The sequence below is a fragment of the Neophocaena asiaeorientalis genome, unplaced genomic scaffold (genome assembly GCF_003031525.2).
Source record: "Neophocaena asiaeorientalis asiaeorientalis breed wild unplaced genomic scaffold, Neophocaena_asiaeorientalis_V1.1 scaffold472, whole genome shotgun sequence".
In the NCBI taxonomy this organism is placed as follows: domain Eukaryota; kingdom Metazoa; phylum Chordata; class Mammalia; order Artiodactyla; family Phocoenidae; genus Neophocaena; species Neophocaena asiaeorientalis.
Genome location: NW_020174426.1, coordinates 395,960 through 414,226, shown reverse-complemented (window position 1 = coordinate 414,226; position 18,267 = coordinate 395,960). Strand labels below are relative to the sequence as shown.

Sequence of the window (18,267 nt, the reverse complement as noted above, 5' to 3'; positions counted from 1 at the left end):
TGTCCACATGTCCATTCTCTACGTTTGCATCTCTATTCCTGCCCTGGAAGTAGGTTCATCTCTACCATTTTTCTAGATTCCATGTATATGCATTAATGTACGATATTTGTTTTTCTGACTTACTTTTCTCTGTTTGACAGACTCTAGGTCCATCCACATCTCTACAAATGACCCAATTTCGTTCCTTTCTATGGCTAAGTAATATTCCATTGTATATATGTACCATATCTTCCTTATCTATTCATCTATTGTTAGACATTTAGGTTGTTTCCATATCCTAGCTATTGTAAATAGTGCTGCAGTGAACACTGGGGTACATGTGTTCTTTTGAATTACGATTTTCTCAGGGTATGTGACCAATAGTGGGATTGCTGGGTCATATGATAGTTGTATTTTTAGTTTTTCAAGGAACCTCCATACTGTTCTCCATAGTGGCTGTATCAGTTTACATTCCCACCAACAGTGCAAGAGGGTTCGCTTTTTTCCACACCCTCTCCAGCATTTATTGTTTGTAGATTTTTTTTTTTTTTTGCAGTACGCGGGCCTCTCACTGTTGTGGCCTCTCCCATTGCGGAGCACAGGCTCTGGACGTGCAGGCTCAGCAGCCATGGCTCACAGGCCTAGCCACTCCGTGGCATGTGGGATCTTCCCGGACCGGGGCACGAACCCGTGTCCCCTGCATCGGCAGGCAGACTCTCAACCACTGCACCACCAGGGAAGCCCTGTTTGTAGATTTTTTGATGATGGCCATTCTGAGTGGTGAGAGGTGATACCTCATTGTAGTTTTGATTTGCATTTCTCTAATAATTAGTGATGTTGAGCATCTTTTCATGTGCGTCTTGGCCATCTGTATGTCTTCTTTGCAGAGATGTCTATTTAGGTCGTCCACCCATTTGTTGATTGGGTTGTTAGTTTTTTTTAAATTTTTTTTAATATTAAGCTCCATGAGCTGTTTGTATATTTTGGAGATTAATCCCCTGTTGGTTGCTTTGTTTGCAAATATTTTCTCCCATTCTGAGGGTTGTCTTTTTGGTTTGTTTATGGTTTCCTTTGCTGTGCAAAAGCTTTTAAGTTTCATTAGGTCCCATTTGTTTACTTCTGTTTTTATCTTCATTACTGTAGGAGGTGGGTCAAAAAAGATCTTGCTGTGGTTTATGTCAAAGAGTGTTTTTCCTATGTTTTCCTCTGAAAGTTTTACAGTGTCCGGTCTTACATTTAGGTCTTTAATCCATTTTGAGTTTATTTTTGTGTATGGTGTTAGGGAGTGTTCTAATTTCATTCTTTTACATGTAGCTGTCCAGTTTTCCCAGCACCACTTATTGAAGAGGCTGTCTTATCTCCATTGTATATTCTTGCTTCCTTTGTCATAGATTAGGTGACCGTAGGTGCATGGGTTTATCTCTGGGCTCTCTCTCCTGTTCCATTGATCTATATGTCTGTTTTTGTGCTAGTACCATGCTGTCTTGATTACTGTAGCTTTGTTGTATAGTTTGAAGTTGAGTCTAATTCCTCCAGCTCCATTTTTCTTTCTCAAGATTGCTTTGGGTATTCAGGGTCTTTTGTGTTTCCATACAAATTGTAAAATTTTTTGTTCTAATTTTGTGAAGAATGCCATTGGTAATTTGAGAGGGATTGCACTGAATCTGTAGATTGCTTTGGGTAGTATAGTCATTTTCACAATATTGATTGTTCCAATCCAAGAACATGGTATATTTCTCCCATCTGTGTCATCTTTGATTTCTTCAATGAGTTCTTTATAGTTTTCTGAGTACAGGTCTTTTGCCTCCTTAGGTAGGTTTATTCCTAGGTATTTTATTCTTTTCATTGCAGTAAATGGGAGTGTTTCCTTAATTTCTCTTTCTGATCTTGCGTTGTTAGTGTATAGGAATGCAAGAGATTTCTGTGCATTAATTTTGTATCCTGCAACTTTACCAGATGAGCTCTAGTAGTTTTCTGGTGGCATCTTTAGGATTTTCTATGTATAGTATCATGTCATCTGCAAACAGTGACAGTTTTACTTCTTCTTTTCCAGTTTGGATTTCTTTTCATTTTCTTCTCTGATTGCTGTGGCTAGGACTTCCAAAACTATGTTGAATAAGAGTGGTGAGAGTGGACATATCCTTGTATGAGTGAGGTTTTTCTTTGATTTTGTTTCACTTTATAATAGTTACTAGCCTTTTTCCAGATAGTTAGGTTTTTTTTAACATGTTAAAATCTTTTTTTTTAATCATGGGGTAAATATCTGCTGATTTTCAGTAAAGCTTGCTTAAAAACTGACCATTAGGGAGGACAGTCACTTGAGTGATATCTGCTTATTGTTCTGTGATAACTAGAGTTATCAGTGATGCTAGGATAGTTTTATGTCCTACTAGATATTAAGGCAAGTCTTATTACTGAGTAGTAGGTATTTCAGTCTAAAGCTCTTATTCTCCCATCTCAGCTCCCATGTAAGAACTATATCTAGTTATTTGACATTTAGACTAATAAGTTTAGACAGTGAAAACGCTTTGGGGGTGGAAGGCGGGGCAAGTAAACAGTTACTATGGCTGATGTACTTCATGAGCGGAGGCTGGGGGAGGTTAATGAAATATTTTGCTTAATTTTTAAATGTTTAGTGTTTATTATTTCAAAATTGGAAATAATTTAGGCAAATAGTAATAATGCAATAATGACGCTAACATTTCCCCCCAGACTTTTTGCTTTTTTCAGTTTGGAAAAAAAAAGTACTAGTTTCCAAAGTAAAAAATTATTTTCTTAACACAACAGAGTCACTTAACTGGCATCTACTGCTAATTATGCTAGATCAAATCTAAACTGTAAGGCAAGTTGATGTACATATATTTTATACTGTGCATTTTTCAATAAGTACATTAAAGAAATTATCAAGTTTATCACATTTAAAACAGATCTGCTTTACATCTAAATTTATGAAAGTTTATAAATAATCATGTTAATATTTTAATATAGGAGTTTGGATAAAGAGAGGGCAGTGCTACTACAACGCCGGAAAAGGGAAAATATGTCAGGTGGGTGAAAAGGATCTATACTAAATCAACTTTAGTATGATTGAGAGAATAAGTGGCCTGCATATTTTTTAGTCAGACGTAAACTGCTTGCTAATGAATGTTGATTGTATATATAATTTACAATCTCAAGTGTAGGTTTTAAATACTCTTTTTTACAGATTTTATAGAACAGTAATGTATTTATTTTAGGAAATATGGAAAATAAATAAAAATCATATTTTCTTGCACATAGGTAACCTGTTGGTTTAAAGATGTAAAATATGTTTGCTGTTTTGAAAGATGGTGATCCGTTAGTTGATCATGTGCAATAGTGTTTATTTCATTTTTAGGAACAGGATTTGAAGTTTTAACATATGCTAAACTTTCACTTTGGCTTATAAAACATGTTGCCACCAATACAACTATTTTTGAATAACCATAGTTCATTGAACTGTGTGATGGACATTTGGGGTGTTTCCAGTGTTTTTGTTATTATAGATAGTAACGTCATGAAACCCTCTTGGAGAAGGGTTTTTTTGTACTTTTCCCATTTTATCTGTGGATAGATCCCTAGAAATGGGGCTGCTGGGTGAAGAGGGTAAGTGTATATAGAATTCTGCTAGATATAGCTAAATTCCCCTTCATAGAGAATTCTGAATTTCCACTGGCTATGTTTGTAAGTGTCTGTTTCCCACAGTCACACCACCTGAGTGTGTTGTCAGATTTTGTATCCTTTCTAGTTTAACATACGAGAAATATAGTTGCAGTTTGCATTTAAATGTGTCTTACTGAGTGAGGAAGTGAAAAAAAATGTTTATTCTTCAGAAAGGTGGGGGAAAGTAGTTTGTCATGTGGAATGCTGTTTTATTGTTTGAAGTAGAAGTATTACTTGTGCAATAATTTTTATTTTGCCTTTGAAGATGGTGATACCAGTGCAACTGAGAGTGGTGATGAGGTTCCTGTGGAATTATATACTGCATTTCAGCATACCCCGACATCGATTACTTTAACTGCTTCGAGAGTTTCCAAGGTTAATGATAAAAGAAGGAAAAAAAGTGGGGAGAAAGAACAAAACATTTCAAAATGTAAAAAAGTAAGTTTTTCCTATTTTGAAGATGAATAGATAGGAAGTGGTAGAAGTAATGGATAGTAGCTAGAGAAGGTAACAGCATCTAAGCTTACTCAAACTCATTTAAAATTTTTAATGTGTTTTAAAGATTGAAATGGAGTAGAGCAAAATGTTTGCAAACTGCTTTAAATCATCACTCTGATGAGACTAGTCATAGAAATGCAAAAGCTAAAATAAGATTTAGTGAAGGTTGTTGGTTTAGAAAACAGAAATAACAGTTCTAAATTTTTAATAGCTTATAAAGAGGTAGAGGAGCATATAATGATTGTGAATGGTTGTTTATAGCTGTTTGTCTCTGAATCATATTTAATCATTTTAATAAGGCTCCACATTTGTTGAATTTCTTACGATCTAGATTTTTCTCACTTAAATTTTTGTATTAAAATATCACCAGGAGGGGCTTCCCTGGTGGCGCAGTGGTTAGGAGTCTGCCTGCCGATGCAGGGGACGCGGGTTCATGCCCCGGTCCGGGAAGATCCCACATGCCACGGAGCAGCTGGGCCCATGAGCCGTGGCCGCTGAGCCTGCGCGTCCGGAGCTTGTGCTCCGCAACGGGAGAGGCCACAACAGTGAGAGGCCCACGTACTGCAAAAAATATATATATATATCACCAGGATATGATGGCAGAAAACTATTTATAAGCCACTTTTTAATAAATTTGTTATAATTGCTAATGAAGTTTTTTGTCATGTAAGGTAAAAGATACTTTCCATAATGACTATATATTTATTAAAGAGTGAAATTATACGTGGGTATAAAATCATTTTTTTTTTGAGTAATTCTTCATGATATTATTTGGTTATTTAATAGGCAGCATGTATTTTTTTTTTTTTTTTTACATTTAATTAATTTTGGGGGCTGCGTTGGGTCTTGGTTGCTGTGCACAGGCTTTCTCTAGTTGAGGTGAGCGGGGCTACTCTTCATTGCGGTGCACAAGCTTCTCACTGTGGTGGCTTCTCTTGTTGTGGAGCACAGGCTCTAGGTGCGCAGGCTCAGTAGTCGTGGCACACGGGTTTAGTTGCTCCGCGGCGTGTGGGATCTTCCCAGGCCAGGGCTCAAACCGGTGTCCCTGTGCATTGGCAGTCGGATTCTTTTTTTTGTTTTGTTTTTGTTTTTGTTTTTTTTGCGGTACGAGGGCCTCTCACTGTTGTGGCCTCTCCCGTTGCGGAGCACAGGCTCCGGACGCGCAGGCTCAGCGGCCATGGCTCACGGGCCCAGCCGCTCTGCGGCATGTGGGATCTTCCCAGACCGGGGCACGAACCTGTGTCCCCTGCATCGGCAGGCGGACTCTAAACCACTGCGCCACCAGGGAAGCCCAGCAGTCGGATTCTTAACCACTGCGCCACCAGGGAAGTCCGGCAGCATGTACTTTTAAATATCTTTTTCATTTTCTAATTTCACCTCCCTGTTTAAAATAAGTCTTGATTCTAGCAGTCTTCACATATGTGTCTCTCTCTAATTTTGCTATTCTTCTCCTGTATTTTATTCAGTCTGGACAACTATTACCAAATTCTCCGTCTGATTTCTGATATGTTATCTTTACTTAAGCTGTTCCCTTCATTGTTCAGAATATTCTCTTCTCCATCTTTATCTTTTAAACTCCTACTCTACTTTGAGGCCCATCTAAAGCAGTACTTTTTTCGATGAAATTTGCTATGATGATCTTTCTTTGCATTTCATCATGGCACTTGAACCTATTATTACAGCACTTAAGCACATTTTGCTTTGTTTCATTGTTATTTTCCTCATCTCAGATTGTAACTTATGCAGAGAAAGTGATTGTCTATTAAGTGCTTTTTACAATTTAGGAACTCATGTTTAGGTATTGACCTAATTTTTTCATCTACTGCTTTCAAATTATGCCTTCTCTGTTTACTGTATAAAAGTTACTTGGAAACGTTATCCTTGTGTAGTTCTATTTTTAGGTCATCTAGATTAACAAATCTACTTTTTTAATAAAACAGATTTTGCATTTTCTCTGGCTGAAATGACTTTTGGCTATTTAAAATGAATCAATTCTGTCTTGGAGCACATTTTATTTGTTTCAGAATATTGTTGTATATTTAAAAAGAGAATTTTTTCTCTCTTGTTAAGTTAGTAATACTTGATAAGTGTTAGAAAAAAAAATCCAGGAACTGGGCGTAAAAGATTTAGTTTGCTTTACTGTTAAGTTTTTATTATTATTTGGGGGCAATATATAGTTAAAAATATATAGCAGAAGGATATATCTAATTTTGCTTTTTATTCAGCCTGTTGTTATGGCTAACTGTTAAAAATGTGAATGGAGTTAACAATAGACATTCTGGACAGATGACATTTTAAAAATACTCATAAAACCCTATTAAGGTATTGTTGGTTGGTGTTTTAGCAGTTTAGGGCTTTGGCATGAAGCGTTAACACTGTTAAAGACATGGATTGTGTATTGTGACCCATATATTAGGATTTTAATTTTTTTTAATTTTAAAAATTTTCTAATTTTACTTGAAAAGAATTTTTCAAACTTGATATTAATTTTTTCATAAAACTATGGTCAGCACATATTACTTACTTATGAATGTTCTATTTTTCTTTCAGTGTTTCCTCTGTAAATCAAACTTGCATCTTCTTTCATCATACTTCAGATTCTTCTTTTGTTTCAGCAGCACAGCCATTATCCAGGTTTAAAAATCTTTAAGTCATCTTTAGTCTTTGACATTCAGAGTTATTGTCAAAAGCACTATTGATTTTTCCTTGGGAATGTCTCTTCAGTATATTGTTATTTTTCTTCCTTTTTGCTTCTATAAACCCAGTCTACGCCCTTATTACCTCTAGTACAGTAATATCTTCTTTAATTTCTCCAACTTTATCCTCTTTTTACTTTAGTCCATTCTGCATTTGGTTCTGACATGTTCTGTGAATATCGTTTTTATATCCCTTCTCTGCTCAGAGGTATTTCATGGATTCCTCCATCATAGTGAAGAACATACGGTATTTAAGTCAGAATCTTAAAATGTGAGTTTTTAAATAAGGCTTTCATGACCTACTTTTACATTTTTTTTAGCCAGTCTTACGTCATAACTATTTTCAGTAGGTAACAAGTGCGGTATATTAGTTTTTCTTTGAGTGCGACATATTTCTTCCTATTGCGTGCCATCTTTCATATTTCTTTAGTACCAGAATTGTATTTCTTTCAGTTGTCCACCTGTCTGAACATATTTATTCTCCATAGTCCTAGCTCTTTTTCTGTGTTTTACGTGAAGGTTCTTTGCTGCTGCTGCTGCTTCTCCTTCTCCTCCTCCTCCTCCTCCTCCTCTTTTTGTTTTGTTTTGTTTTTTGTTTTTTTGTTTTTTTTTTTTTTGCGGTACGCGGGCCTCTCACTGTTGTGGCCTCTCCCGTTGCGGAGGACAGGCTCCGGATGCGCAGGCTCAGTGGCCATGGCTCACGGGCCCAGCCGCTCTGCCGCATGTGGCATCCTCCCGGACCGGGGCACGAACCCGTGTCCCCTGCATCGGCAGGCAGACTCTCAACCACTGTGCCACCAGGGAAGCCCCCTCCTCTTTTTAATAAAACTTGCTGTCTTCCAACGTATAGTCTGCACACAAATTTGGAACCTAAATAAATTAGGAACTATATTGCTTACTCTAGGTTTAGTGTTCGTAAGTCTCTCGAAATAAGAGTGTACACTTTGGGGAGTGGAGTGGTGAAGTAAGTCTTAGCTAACACTTTAGGACTTGGCAGATTAGAGAGCTCCCATTCAATATTTACTGAGTAAGTACAGTTCTTTTCACCATAGTGCTTATAATTTGAGTCCCTACTAGTAAGTGCTCAAGTATTACTCGCTAGTTAACTTAGAAATTATTTTAACCCACCCCAAAACTTGGCTCATGACTTAAAACTACTGCAATATTTTTAATACCTTCCAACTTTTATCAAATATTTTTCCATGATTGTAATATTGAGCACACAGAAAATTTAGAAATTTTCTTAGCATTGTATCTTATACATATTTTCATGTTATTACATAGTCTGTATTTATTTTTAATAGTAGTACAGTGTTCTAGTAGAAGACTTTACTTCAACATTCCCCTAGTTCTGACTGTATTGGTTATTACCATATTTTGTGTTATTTATGCGACTTCAATAAAAAGCTTCAATAAAAAGCTTCAATAAAAAGCTTGAGTGAACTCATTTTTAAATATTAATTATATCCAGTTTTTAAAAAACTAACTCAGAATTCCATGTTATTTCAGGCCTTTCGTGAAGGATCTAGGAAATCATCAAGAGTTAAGGTAAACACATTAAATTTAAGCCCTTATTATCAGTTGTCAAATATCTAGTGGTTAAGTGGTTGCTTGTTCATAATAAAGTAAATTATGCTGTCTTAATTCTGTGTCATTTTATTGCTTATTATCTTTACCAGAAGTGGGACAATAGAGAATTATAATAGGGTTAATATACCACTCTTGGAGTTTGTTAACACTGTTAAAACATTAAACAAAAGGAGATATATAAGTAATTTCTAATAGTAAAATTTCTAATACTAAAATTAAAAAATTTCATTTATCATTATATTCCGTGTCTCCAGTACCACTAGTATTCAGACATAGAAATGCAAAATAATATTTGGAATTTGAAATTTTGCTCTTTTGCAAAGTTGGAATTCTAGTGATTTAGTTGTCAGTAGTTATAAAATATTATAAAATCACCATAGATTCACCGTGTAAGTACAAACTAGTCACTTATGCCTTGAATTAATTAGAATACATCCTCAATGTTGTAGATGCCAAGATTGCTGAGAGAAGCAAGCCCCCCCCAGCTCTGCCTCCCCTTAAAAGATAGGTTTCTGTTGGATCACAGAGGTCAACTATACAGTGTTACTCTAACTTTCTAGGTTAGGTAATAAAGGAGAATGAATATCTCAAGTTGCCAGATATTAAAATAGGATGTGGGAAGCATGTTAGAATACATGTGTTGTCCCCATAGTATAAAGTGTAATAATTATTAATTATTCCACATTCCTGGAAAACAGATCATTAAGCAGCTGTCCAATGATTATTCTTGCATAGTTTTGGAACTTTTTCTTAAGAATGTTAATACATGGTGTCACTCAGCATACTGCAAGTCCAAAGTCTTATAAAATGTTCTGTATATGTTAAAGTTGGGGGTTTTATATTTACTATATTAAACTTGTATTTATGGGATTTTCTCTGACACCAGAATGAAGAGGTCTGAAAAAGGGTTTTTTATTAAGCTGTTGGAACTATTGATACTCCAGTGGTTTTCCTTTTTTCCCATTTTATCTAATCTGAATAGCAGGCTTAATGAGGAAGGAGCATCTTTTACTTAACTGAGATATTTTCATTTATTACGTAAAGAAGTGACAAATTAAAATTTGAAAAATGCTTTGTTCATCTTTGAAAATTTTTTCGTTAACTTGAATATGTCTTTAAGATCATTACATTTCTAATAAGTAATTCTGTCATATTAAAAAGGCTCAAGAGATATAGAAGAGCTGTATTGAAGAGAAACCAAGTTAGTAGAGGATTTATTTGGCGGGGAGGGAGAGCAAAAAAGAAAACAAATTAAAAACTGAGACGATTTCTTTAATAAAGCTGATGAAAACCTTAATATGTAGTGTCATATAGGAGAAAGACAAATACTGTATATTATCACTTATATGTGGAATCTAAACAATAAAACAAATGAATAAGTAGAATAGAAACAGACTCACAGATACAGAGAACAAACTAGTAGTTACCAGTGGGGGAAGAGGTGTGACAAGGGCAAGATGGGGTTAGGGGCTTAAGAGGTACAAATTACTATGTATAGAATAAATAAGCTACAAGGATAATAATAATAAGCAAAGGGAATATAGCAGATATTTTATAATCACTTTAAATGAAGTATGATCAATAAAAAATTTTGAATCACTACATTGTCCACCTGAAACTAATGTAATATTGTAAATCAGTTATACCTCAATATATAAACAAATAAATAGGGGTAGTAAAAAAGTGATTGTAAACTTCTGTGTCTGTATATAGTATTTGAAAAACATTTTTGTATTATATAAGCCATATTCACTATGGAAAATTCTGAAAAATAAAAAAATAAAAATAAAGGCCCCAAAATATGTGATGTTTCATATTTCTGTAAAAATCTGTTCTTTATCAAGTGGTCATTATAATGTAGAATATATAATTCCGTAAAAGATCAGTTGGTAAAAGAAATCTACCCCTATCAAATAGTTGAGCAACTTACTATCGTTTGTTTCATTATAGAAAAGAATACTTTTTGTAATAAAGATTAGTTACCTATATGGAAGGTAGACTGATGGTAAATTTTAGTAAGTGTTACCATACACATGTACATGTCTAGCAGCATATATAAGAATTTTCATGAAATCTATATGTGATTTTTAAATTTCACAGTTATGGTAGGTTGTACACAGTATAGAAATAATCTATCTTCTCATAAAGGTGTTCCGTTCTGTAGAAGAATTGATGAACAGCATTTGCAAACAACTAAATTGAAACTTCTTGTGTTAATAAATCCATTATAAATTTGAATTATGCTATGGATAAGATATATGTTTTTGTTATCTGCATTAATTGATTTTCGTCCTAAGACTGCAAATAATTAATTGAGGGAGTCCAGGCTTTAATAAACTTTTTAAATGTGTGGTAATTATGCCTTTCTCTAAGTTGCATTCCAATGAGAAAAGGATTCCCTTTTTGTTTCCTAAAACCTATTGAGAGGTTGTAACTTTTCACTGCTTGGCATTTAGCATTCTTTTTCTTTTTTAAAAAAATTTTTATTAGAGTATTGTTGATTTACAATGTTGTGTTAGTTTCTGCTGTACAGCAAAGTGAATCAGTTATACATATACGTATATCCACTCTTTTTTAGATTCTTTTCCCATATAAGTCATTACAGAGTACTGAGTAGAGTTGCCTGTGCTATACAGTAGGTCCTTATTAGTTATCTATTTTATATATAGTAGTGTGTATACGTCATTCCTAATGTCCCAATTTATCCCTCCCCCCTTTCCCCCTTGGTAACCAAACCATAAGTTTGTTTTCTGCATCTGTGACTCTATTTCTGTTTTGTAAATTAGTTCATTTGTACCATTGTTTTAGATTCCACATACAAGCGGTATCGTATGACATTTGTCTTTCTCTTTGACTTACTTCACTCAGTCTGACAATCTCTAGATCCATCCATGTTGCTGCAAATGGCATTATTTTGTTCTTTCTATGGCTGAGTAATATTCCATTGTATGTATGTACCACCTCTTCTTTATCCATTCATCCATCGATGGACATTTAGGTTGTCCATGTCCTGGCTATTGTATATAGTGCTGCAGTGAACAATGGGGTGCATGTATCTTTTCGAACTATGGTTTTCTGCAGACGTATGCCCAGGAGTAGGATTGCTGGATCGTGTGGTAGCTCTATTTTCAGTTTTTTAAGGAACCTCCATACTGTTCTCCATAGTGGCTGTACCAATTTACATTCCCACCAACAGTGCAAGAGGGTTCCCTTTTCTCCACACCCTCTCCAGCATTTATTGTTTGTAGAATTTTTGATGATGGCCATTCTGATTGGTGAGAGGTGATACCTTATTGTAGTTTTGATTTGCATTTCTCTAATAATTAGCGATGTTGAGCATCTTTTCATGTGCCTCTTGTCCATCTATTTAGGTCGTCTGCCCATTTTTTGATTGGGTTGTTAGTTTTTTTGATATTGAGCCGCATGAGCTGTTTGTATACTCTGGAGGTTAATCCCTTGTTGGTCACCTTGTTTGCAAAGACTTTCTCCCATTCTGTAGGTTGTCTTTTCGTTTTGTTCTTGGTTTCCTTTGGTGTGCAAAAGTTTTTAAGTTTAATTAGGTCCCATTTGTTTATTTTTGTTTTTATTTTCATTACTCTAAAAGATGGATCAAAAAACATCTTGCTGCATTTTGGCACTTAGCAATCTTATCTTACAGATTTTTAATAGGGGGTATGAGGAGGAGCAAGCACTTAAGCTTAAAGGTCTTTATTTTGTGAGACATTTTATTCTCATGTTGAATTTATCATGTGGACAGTTGATTATAGATCTTGGAATTATACAAAATTAAGATATCAAAGTATATTTTTATTATAAAACATGTTAAAAGTTGAAGTATTATATCAGAAAATAAGTTTATACTTAATATGTAGTATGTATAGTTTACATAATAATTGCAAATTTATTCTGGTTAAATAGAACTGTGAGTACAGAGTAGATATTGGCAGTCTCAAAAAAATTATTACACGCTATCTTTTTTTAACCGTTAGCTGACAGTGACTCCAAAGTTTTGGGTATTTTCAGTTTTATTGAAAGCCTCCATTTGGCTACAGTAGTGAAGCTTCAACTTCTGCTATTCAACTTAACTCTGCTTCCTTCAGTTTTCCAACTCGTGTGTCTGGCATCAGTATAAAAATGTATTAAGCTGCTCACTTATGGTCTTTTTTTTTTTCTTTTTCCTACTAGGACCAACTTAGAAAGCCTATCATTATTTCTGGTTTATATTGTATTCTTTTATATAGATTGTCATATTGTGTGTGTGTGTGTGTGTGTGTGTGTGCGTGTGTGTGTGTGTAAATACTTAAAATCCAGATATTAATGCTTAGTTTGCTATGATTTTAGGGCTCAGCTCCAGAGATTGATCCTTCGTCTGATGGTTCAAATTTTGGATGGGAGACAAAAATTAAAGCATGGATGGATCGATACGAAGAGGCAAATAATAACCAATATAGTGAGGGTGTTCAGAGGGAGGCACAAAGAATAGCTCTGAGACTGGGCAACGGAAATGACAAAAAAGAGATAAATAAATCAGATTTGAATACCAATAATTTGATCTTCAAACCTCCTGTAGAGGTAAATATATCATTTGCCAAGAGATGATAAAACAAAAACCTTTTTCTACTGTATATCTTAAGTACTTAGACTGAAAGCAGTCTGGTTTTAGTTAATCTCAACTTTTCTCTGATTGTAGAGCCATATACAAAAAAATAAGAAAATTCTGAAATCTGCAAAAGATTTGCCTCCTGATGCACTTATCATTGAATACAGAGGGAAGTTTATGTTAAGAGAACAGTTTGAAGCAAATGGATATTTCTTTAAGAGGTATATTCATTTATTTCTCCATGTTAGTTTTCTGTAGTTAAGTATTGAATTTTTGGCTATTTTAAGCACAAAGCTATTGTTTATGTGTATTTTGTTTTCTAAGGGATTATTTTAATATTTAAAACTGTAGATGCAGATATATTCCTTAGTCTCTTTTAAAATTAATTAATTTATTTTTGCTTGCGTTGGGTCTTCATTGCTATGTGTGGGTTTTCTCTAGTTGTGGCGAGCGGGGACTACTCTTTGTTGCTGTGTGCGGGCGCCTCATTGCGGTGGCTTCTCTTGTTGCAGAGCACGGGCTCTAGGCACGCGGGCTTCAGTAGTTGTGGCTCATGGGCTCAGTAGTTGTGGCTCACGGGCTCTAGAGCACAGGCTCAGTTGTGGCACATGGGCTTAGTTGCTCCGTGGCATGTGGGATCTTCCTGGACTAGGGATCAAACCCGTGTCCCCTGCATTGGCAGGTGGCTTCTTAACCACTGCGCCACCAGGGAAGTCCCTATTCCTTAGTCTCTTACCCATCCCTATCGTGCTGACACTCCTAAAACAATCTACTTCAAAGATAAACTGTAGCAATATAGGTGGACATTAATGAAAAAGTCTGATTACCTGAGATTATAAGGAACCCTTTCCATCTAGGACCTTTCCTAATTCCTTATAATTGCTAGAACCTGCAAAGACCACTGGTGACCACGTCCTTCTTTTATCAGAGGATGTTAGATTTGGTCTTACATTATTGTCATCACTTTGAACTCCGACTTTCTTGGTACTGGAAGGACTTTGGAGCCCTCTTCTATCATTTGTGATTTTGGGGGTGGGAATTGATGTGATCTTGTGATAGCCATCGCTTCCCTGAGGTCTAGAAATATGTTTGCATCTCTAGGGAAATAACATTCTCAGCCTATATGCTATAATTATTTAAAATATTTCGTATTGTTTATAACTGAGTTACTTAAGTTATGAAAGATATACAAGAATCTTTCCCTTTCATATAGCAGATTTGATCTGAAACAGTGCTGTAAATCAAACACGTAAATGCACTGATAGGAACTTTAATGGCATCTCATTATGAATCCTTATGTAAAGGCAGTAGTCACTCCCTTTTTATCATTCTTTGTAAATTTGAATTCCCACCTGAATTAATTGTCTTTGGTTTAGGTAAGGTTATATGAGCAGGTAAAAATCTTATTAGCATGAATTAGCCTAGTGGTTAAGAATGGGTTCTGGTATCAGACTGCGTATATTCAAATCTTGGCCTCCCTACTTACTATGAGTCTTTTAGAAATTTCTTAAATTCAAAATGTTAATAGTTTCTAATGCATTTCTTTTTTTGTAGACCATACCCTTTTGTTTTATTCTATTCTAAATTTCATGGTCTAGAAATGTGTGTTGATGCAAGGACTTTTGGGAATGAAGCTCGGTTCATTAGGCGTTCCTGTACACCGAATGCAGAGGTAAGCTTATAGAAATCCTTTGGGGAGGCAGGGGTAGGGAGTGTGTGGAATCTGAGTATTAAGCACAAAAAAGTCTGGTGGCCTAAAACAGACCAACAGTTTTTAGTTGTTGATGCATTTTATACTGCCCAACATCTTTCCATTATGAAAATTTAGGTGATAACTGGCTGTGAGGTCTCAGGTTACTTTGAGCATTGAAGAAATTGTGATGTTACTTGTAAGAGAAAATACTGGACTTCTCTGTTTATTCTGGAAGCTCTATTTATGAGTCAAATATATGCTCTGATTTGATCAAGGTAGATGACGAAGCTGAAAACTAAAGTAGATTTTATATGTGCTATAGTAAATTATGTTTTAGAAGTAGTGTATAAAATAATATTTCTGGTTTTGTTTTTCATATACCAAAATAAATGTTTTCTAGTTATATAATGTTACAGTTAAGTGTAGGTTTTGAAGCAAGACTTACAGATTCATGTCTTCTTTTTGACTTACTAGCTTTGTAACCTTGTCTGTGCTTCAGTTTTATCTGTAAAAAGATGTTATGTGGACTAAAGGAGTTAATACATGTAGAGTACCTAGAACAGTGTATATCACAGAAAAGTATAGTGTTAAACTGTACTTTAACTATATATTTATAAACTGTACCATTAATGCGTTTCATTAAATCAAAGATGCCATCACTTGTAAAACTCCCAATTTCACAGATTTTAAAAGGGGAAAAAATATGCACCATAGAATTGATGAAATAGAGTTATTTTCTTTTCGATGCTCCTAGAGCCTGCATCAAACTTGCATAGATGTGTACCTCCTTCCCAGTTGATAACCACTGATTTAGGTACAAGTCTTGTAATTAATGGCATATTTTCCATGTTGTATTTGTGAATTACTTTGAAAAGAATAGTTTTCAAAATTGCAAGATGAGATGCTTCTAAAGGTAGAAAATAATTTATAGAGACATATATTTATGGAAATACAAAATTATTCTTTTAACTAACAGGTGAGGCATGAAATTGAGGATGGAACCATACATCTTTACATTTATTCTGTACAAAGTATTCCAAAGGGAACTGAAATTACTATTGCCTTTGATTTTGACTATGGGAATTGGTAAGTTCAAGTCTGTAAATATGATACCTGTTGTTTTGAAATAATTCCTTAATGTCCTTATAAAAATGTAGGTATTGTCATTACTTCTTTAGCTTTCTATTTTTATTTACCATTAGGCAATTAAAAATACTTGGAAACAAGCATTCTGATATCAGCTTCCATTACAGCATGGTTGCTTTGCTCTTCCAAACTTTTCTTATTATTGTAATGTAATGCTCATAGTATAATAATTAGTAATCCTAATTGAGCAATACTGACCTTGTTTATGTGAGAATATTTTCCTTCTTTTCTTTCTTGTATTTTAGGTAGAGTGTAGAGTTTTACTCATTCAATTAATTTGGTTAATCAGTAGAAATGGATAATTTCACTTATTGCCCCTCAGAAGAAAGGAAATTGTGCCAAAGTTTCTTTGCAGTATAAATTGAAAGGGTTTGTTGGCGATCGTACGAGGAAACTCTGAGACCTGTTGTTCTGAAACACTAAAGAAGAGTTGATTAACACTAAGAAAAGTTAATTCTGAGTAGAGAAACTGCAATTTAAATTTTAAAAATTTTACTGTAAAAAATAGTAATACAAAAGTCCATGTAGGGAGTTCCCTGATGGTTAGGACTCCGTGCTTTCACTTAAGTGGCCTGAGTTCAATCCGTGGTCAGTGAACTGAGATCCTACGAACCGCGTGGCCAAAAAAAAAAAAAAAAAGTCCATGTGCCTCATTTCCAAATTAAGAAGCAAAACATTATCCATTAAAGGCCCATATGTTTAGCAGCCCGATTGCGTCTATCCTCTGTCTTTTACCAGAGATAACTGCCATCTTTAATTTGGTGAGTTTAACATTTTTATGAGTTTAACATTTTTACTATGTCTGTAGATGTCCCTAAATAGTATGGAGTAGTTTTGTATATTTTAAGAATTTATGGAAATTATAATCTGTATTATTTTGCATTCATCTTTTCTCATTCATTACTTTTGTGAGATTCAGTTCTTTTGTTATGTGTAGCTCTAATTCATTTATTTTCACTGCTGATGGCATTTATCCATTCCACTATTGGTGGACCTTTAGATTTACAAAAAATGCTGCATGTGTACATGTTCTCTCCATGATAGGGACGTAGAGGTGGAATTGCTGGGTTGTAGAATGTGTACAGCCTCAGTTTTTACCAGACGTGGGTGAATGACCAGTTTATACTCCCATAGCTTCGCTTCCTTGCAACGCTTCTTTACTGTACTTTAAAAATCGATGTTAATCTGTGTGAGATAGTATCTTTTTATATTTGTAATTACCATCTTCCATGATTATTTTAAGAGCCCAAAGATCCTTTTATATATTCATTTGTCATTTGGATTCCTCTCTTATGACTTGTCTCATCATCTGTTCATTTTTCTGCTGGGTAGTCTTTTTTTTTAAACCGATGTGGGTGGAGGCACTTCTTTATATATTCTATAATCTTTTGGGTTATAAGGATTTCAGTTCATATCCTCCTGTATTTTATTTTTAAAAGTTTGTGTGGTATCCATTTTACATGCAGACGTTTTTAATGTCCATTATGTTTTCTGTCAATGAAATCCCTCTTCCTTCAGTATATGCATCTCTGCTTGATTGTTGGAGTCAGATTTATCCTGATAACTAAAGTGTTTCCTTTTTAGCTCTTTCTCCGCCCCACCACCAAGGTGGAAAATTGAGCATAATAGCTCTTTGCTCATTGCTTTGGGGGACTGTTTCCCACAGTGGTTAAAAATATAAGCTTTTTATAATCTGACTCTCTGCTTTCAAATCCTAGCTCGGTCACTTATATTAGTTATGTAACCTTGGACCAATTTTGTCATCTCTCTCTGCCTCATTACCTCATTATAATATGAGAAAAATAATACCTAACAGGAATATTTCGAAGATTGAGTTAACACATGTAAAGGGTTTAAAACCATTCTTGATACAAAATAAGTGCTGAATAAATATTAGCAGTTGTCATCATTATTATTTGCAGTTCTGTTGTCCTAAAATCAAAGAAAATATCTAGAAAAAGTTTCCAGCTAGTTTCTGTTACTGCCTGATTTGGAGAGGTGAGGGGTAGACCATGATGTTTGAGTTCTACCCGATTCACAGAATTAGACAGTTTGACTTGTAGCTTTCTACCAGTGTTGAAAGTGAATGAGTTAGGCGTATTAGAAACTTGGAAAAGTAAATTATTTTTTATTATGAACAAACTACTCAAAACATGCAAAGTGGGAGTCTTCTGTTATTATTTAACTCTGGTTTGGGCATTCAGCCTATATCCTAGAGATGAACTGACTCTTGGTGGTAGACAAGAGGGTAGAGAGTTAAGAAATACTGAAGAGCTGAAAAGTGTGGGCTTTGGACTCAGACCTGTATTTGAATGTCATCCCTAGCACTTAATGTGTGACTTTGGACAAGATACTGACCTTCTGAGCTTTAATCTCATCTGTAA

The 18,267-nt window shown here is 34.9% G+C and overlaps 1 protein-coding gene across 1 annotated transcript in view; it reads left to right on the top strand.

Moving 5' to 3' along the window:
* Positions 1–18,267, top strand: part of KMT2E (lysine methyltransferase 2E (inactive)) — a gene marked incomplete at its 3' end in the record, with an annotated part of 94,639 nt that overhangs the window by 53,957 nt on the left and 22,415 nt on the right. The window contains exons 7-13 of the mRNA XM_024756716.1: positions 2,968–3,026; positions 3,926–4,098; positions 8,364–8,402; positions 12,786–13,016; positions 13,135–13,265; positions 14,599–14,716; positions 15,714–15,823. Coding sequence (XP_024612484.1) covers positions 2,968–3,026; positions 3,926–4,098; positions 8,364–8,402; positions 12,786–13,016; positions 13,135–13,265; positions 14,599–14,716; positions 15,714–15,823 — 861 coding nt within the window. The remainder of the gene's footprint in view (positions 1–2,967; positions 3,027–3,925; positions 4,099–8,363; positions 8,403–12,785; positions 13,017–13,134; positions 13,266–14,598; positions 14,717–15,713; positions 15,824–18,267) is intronic.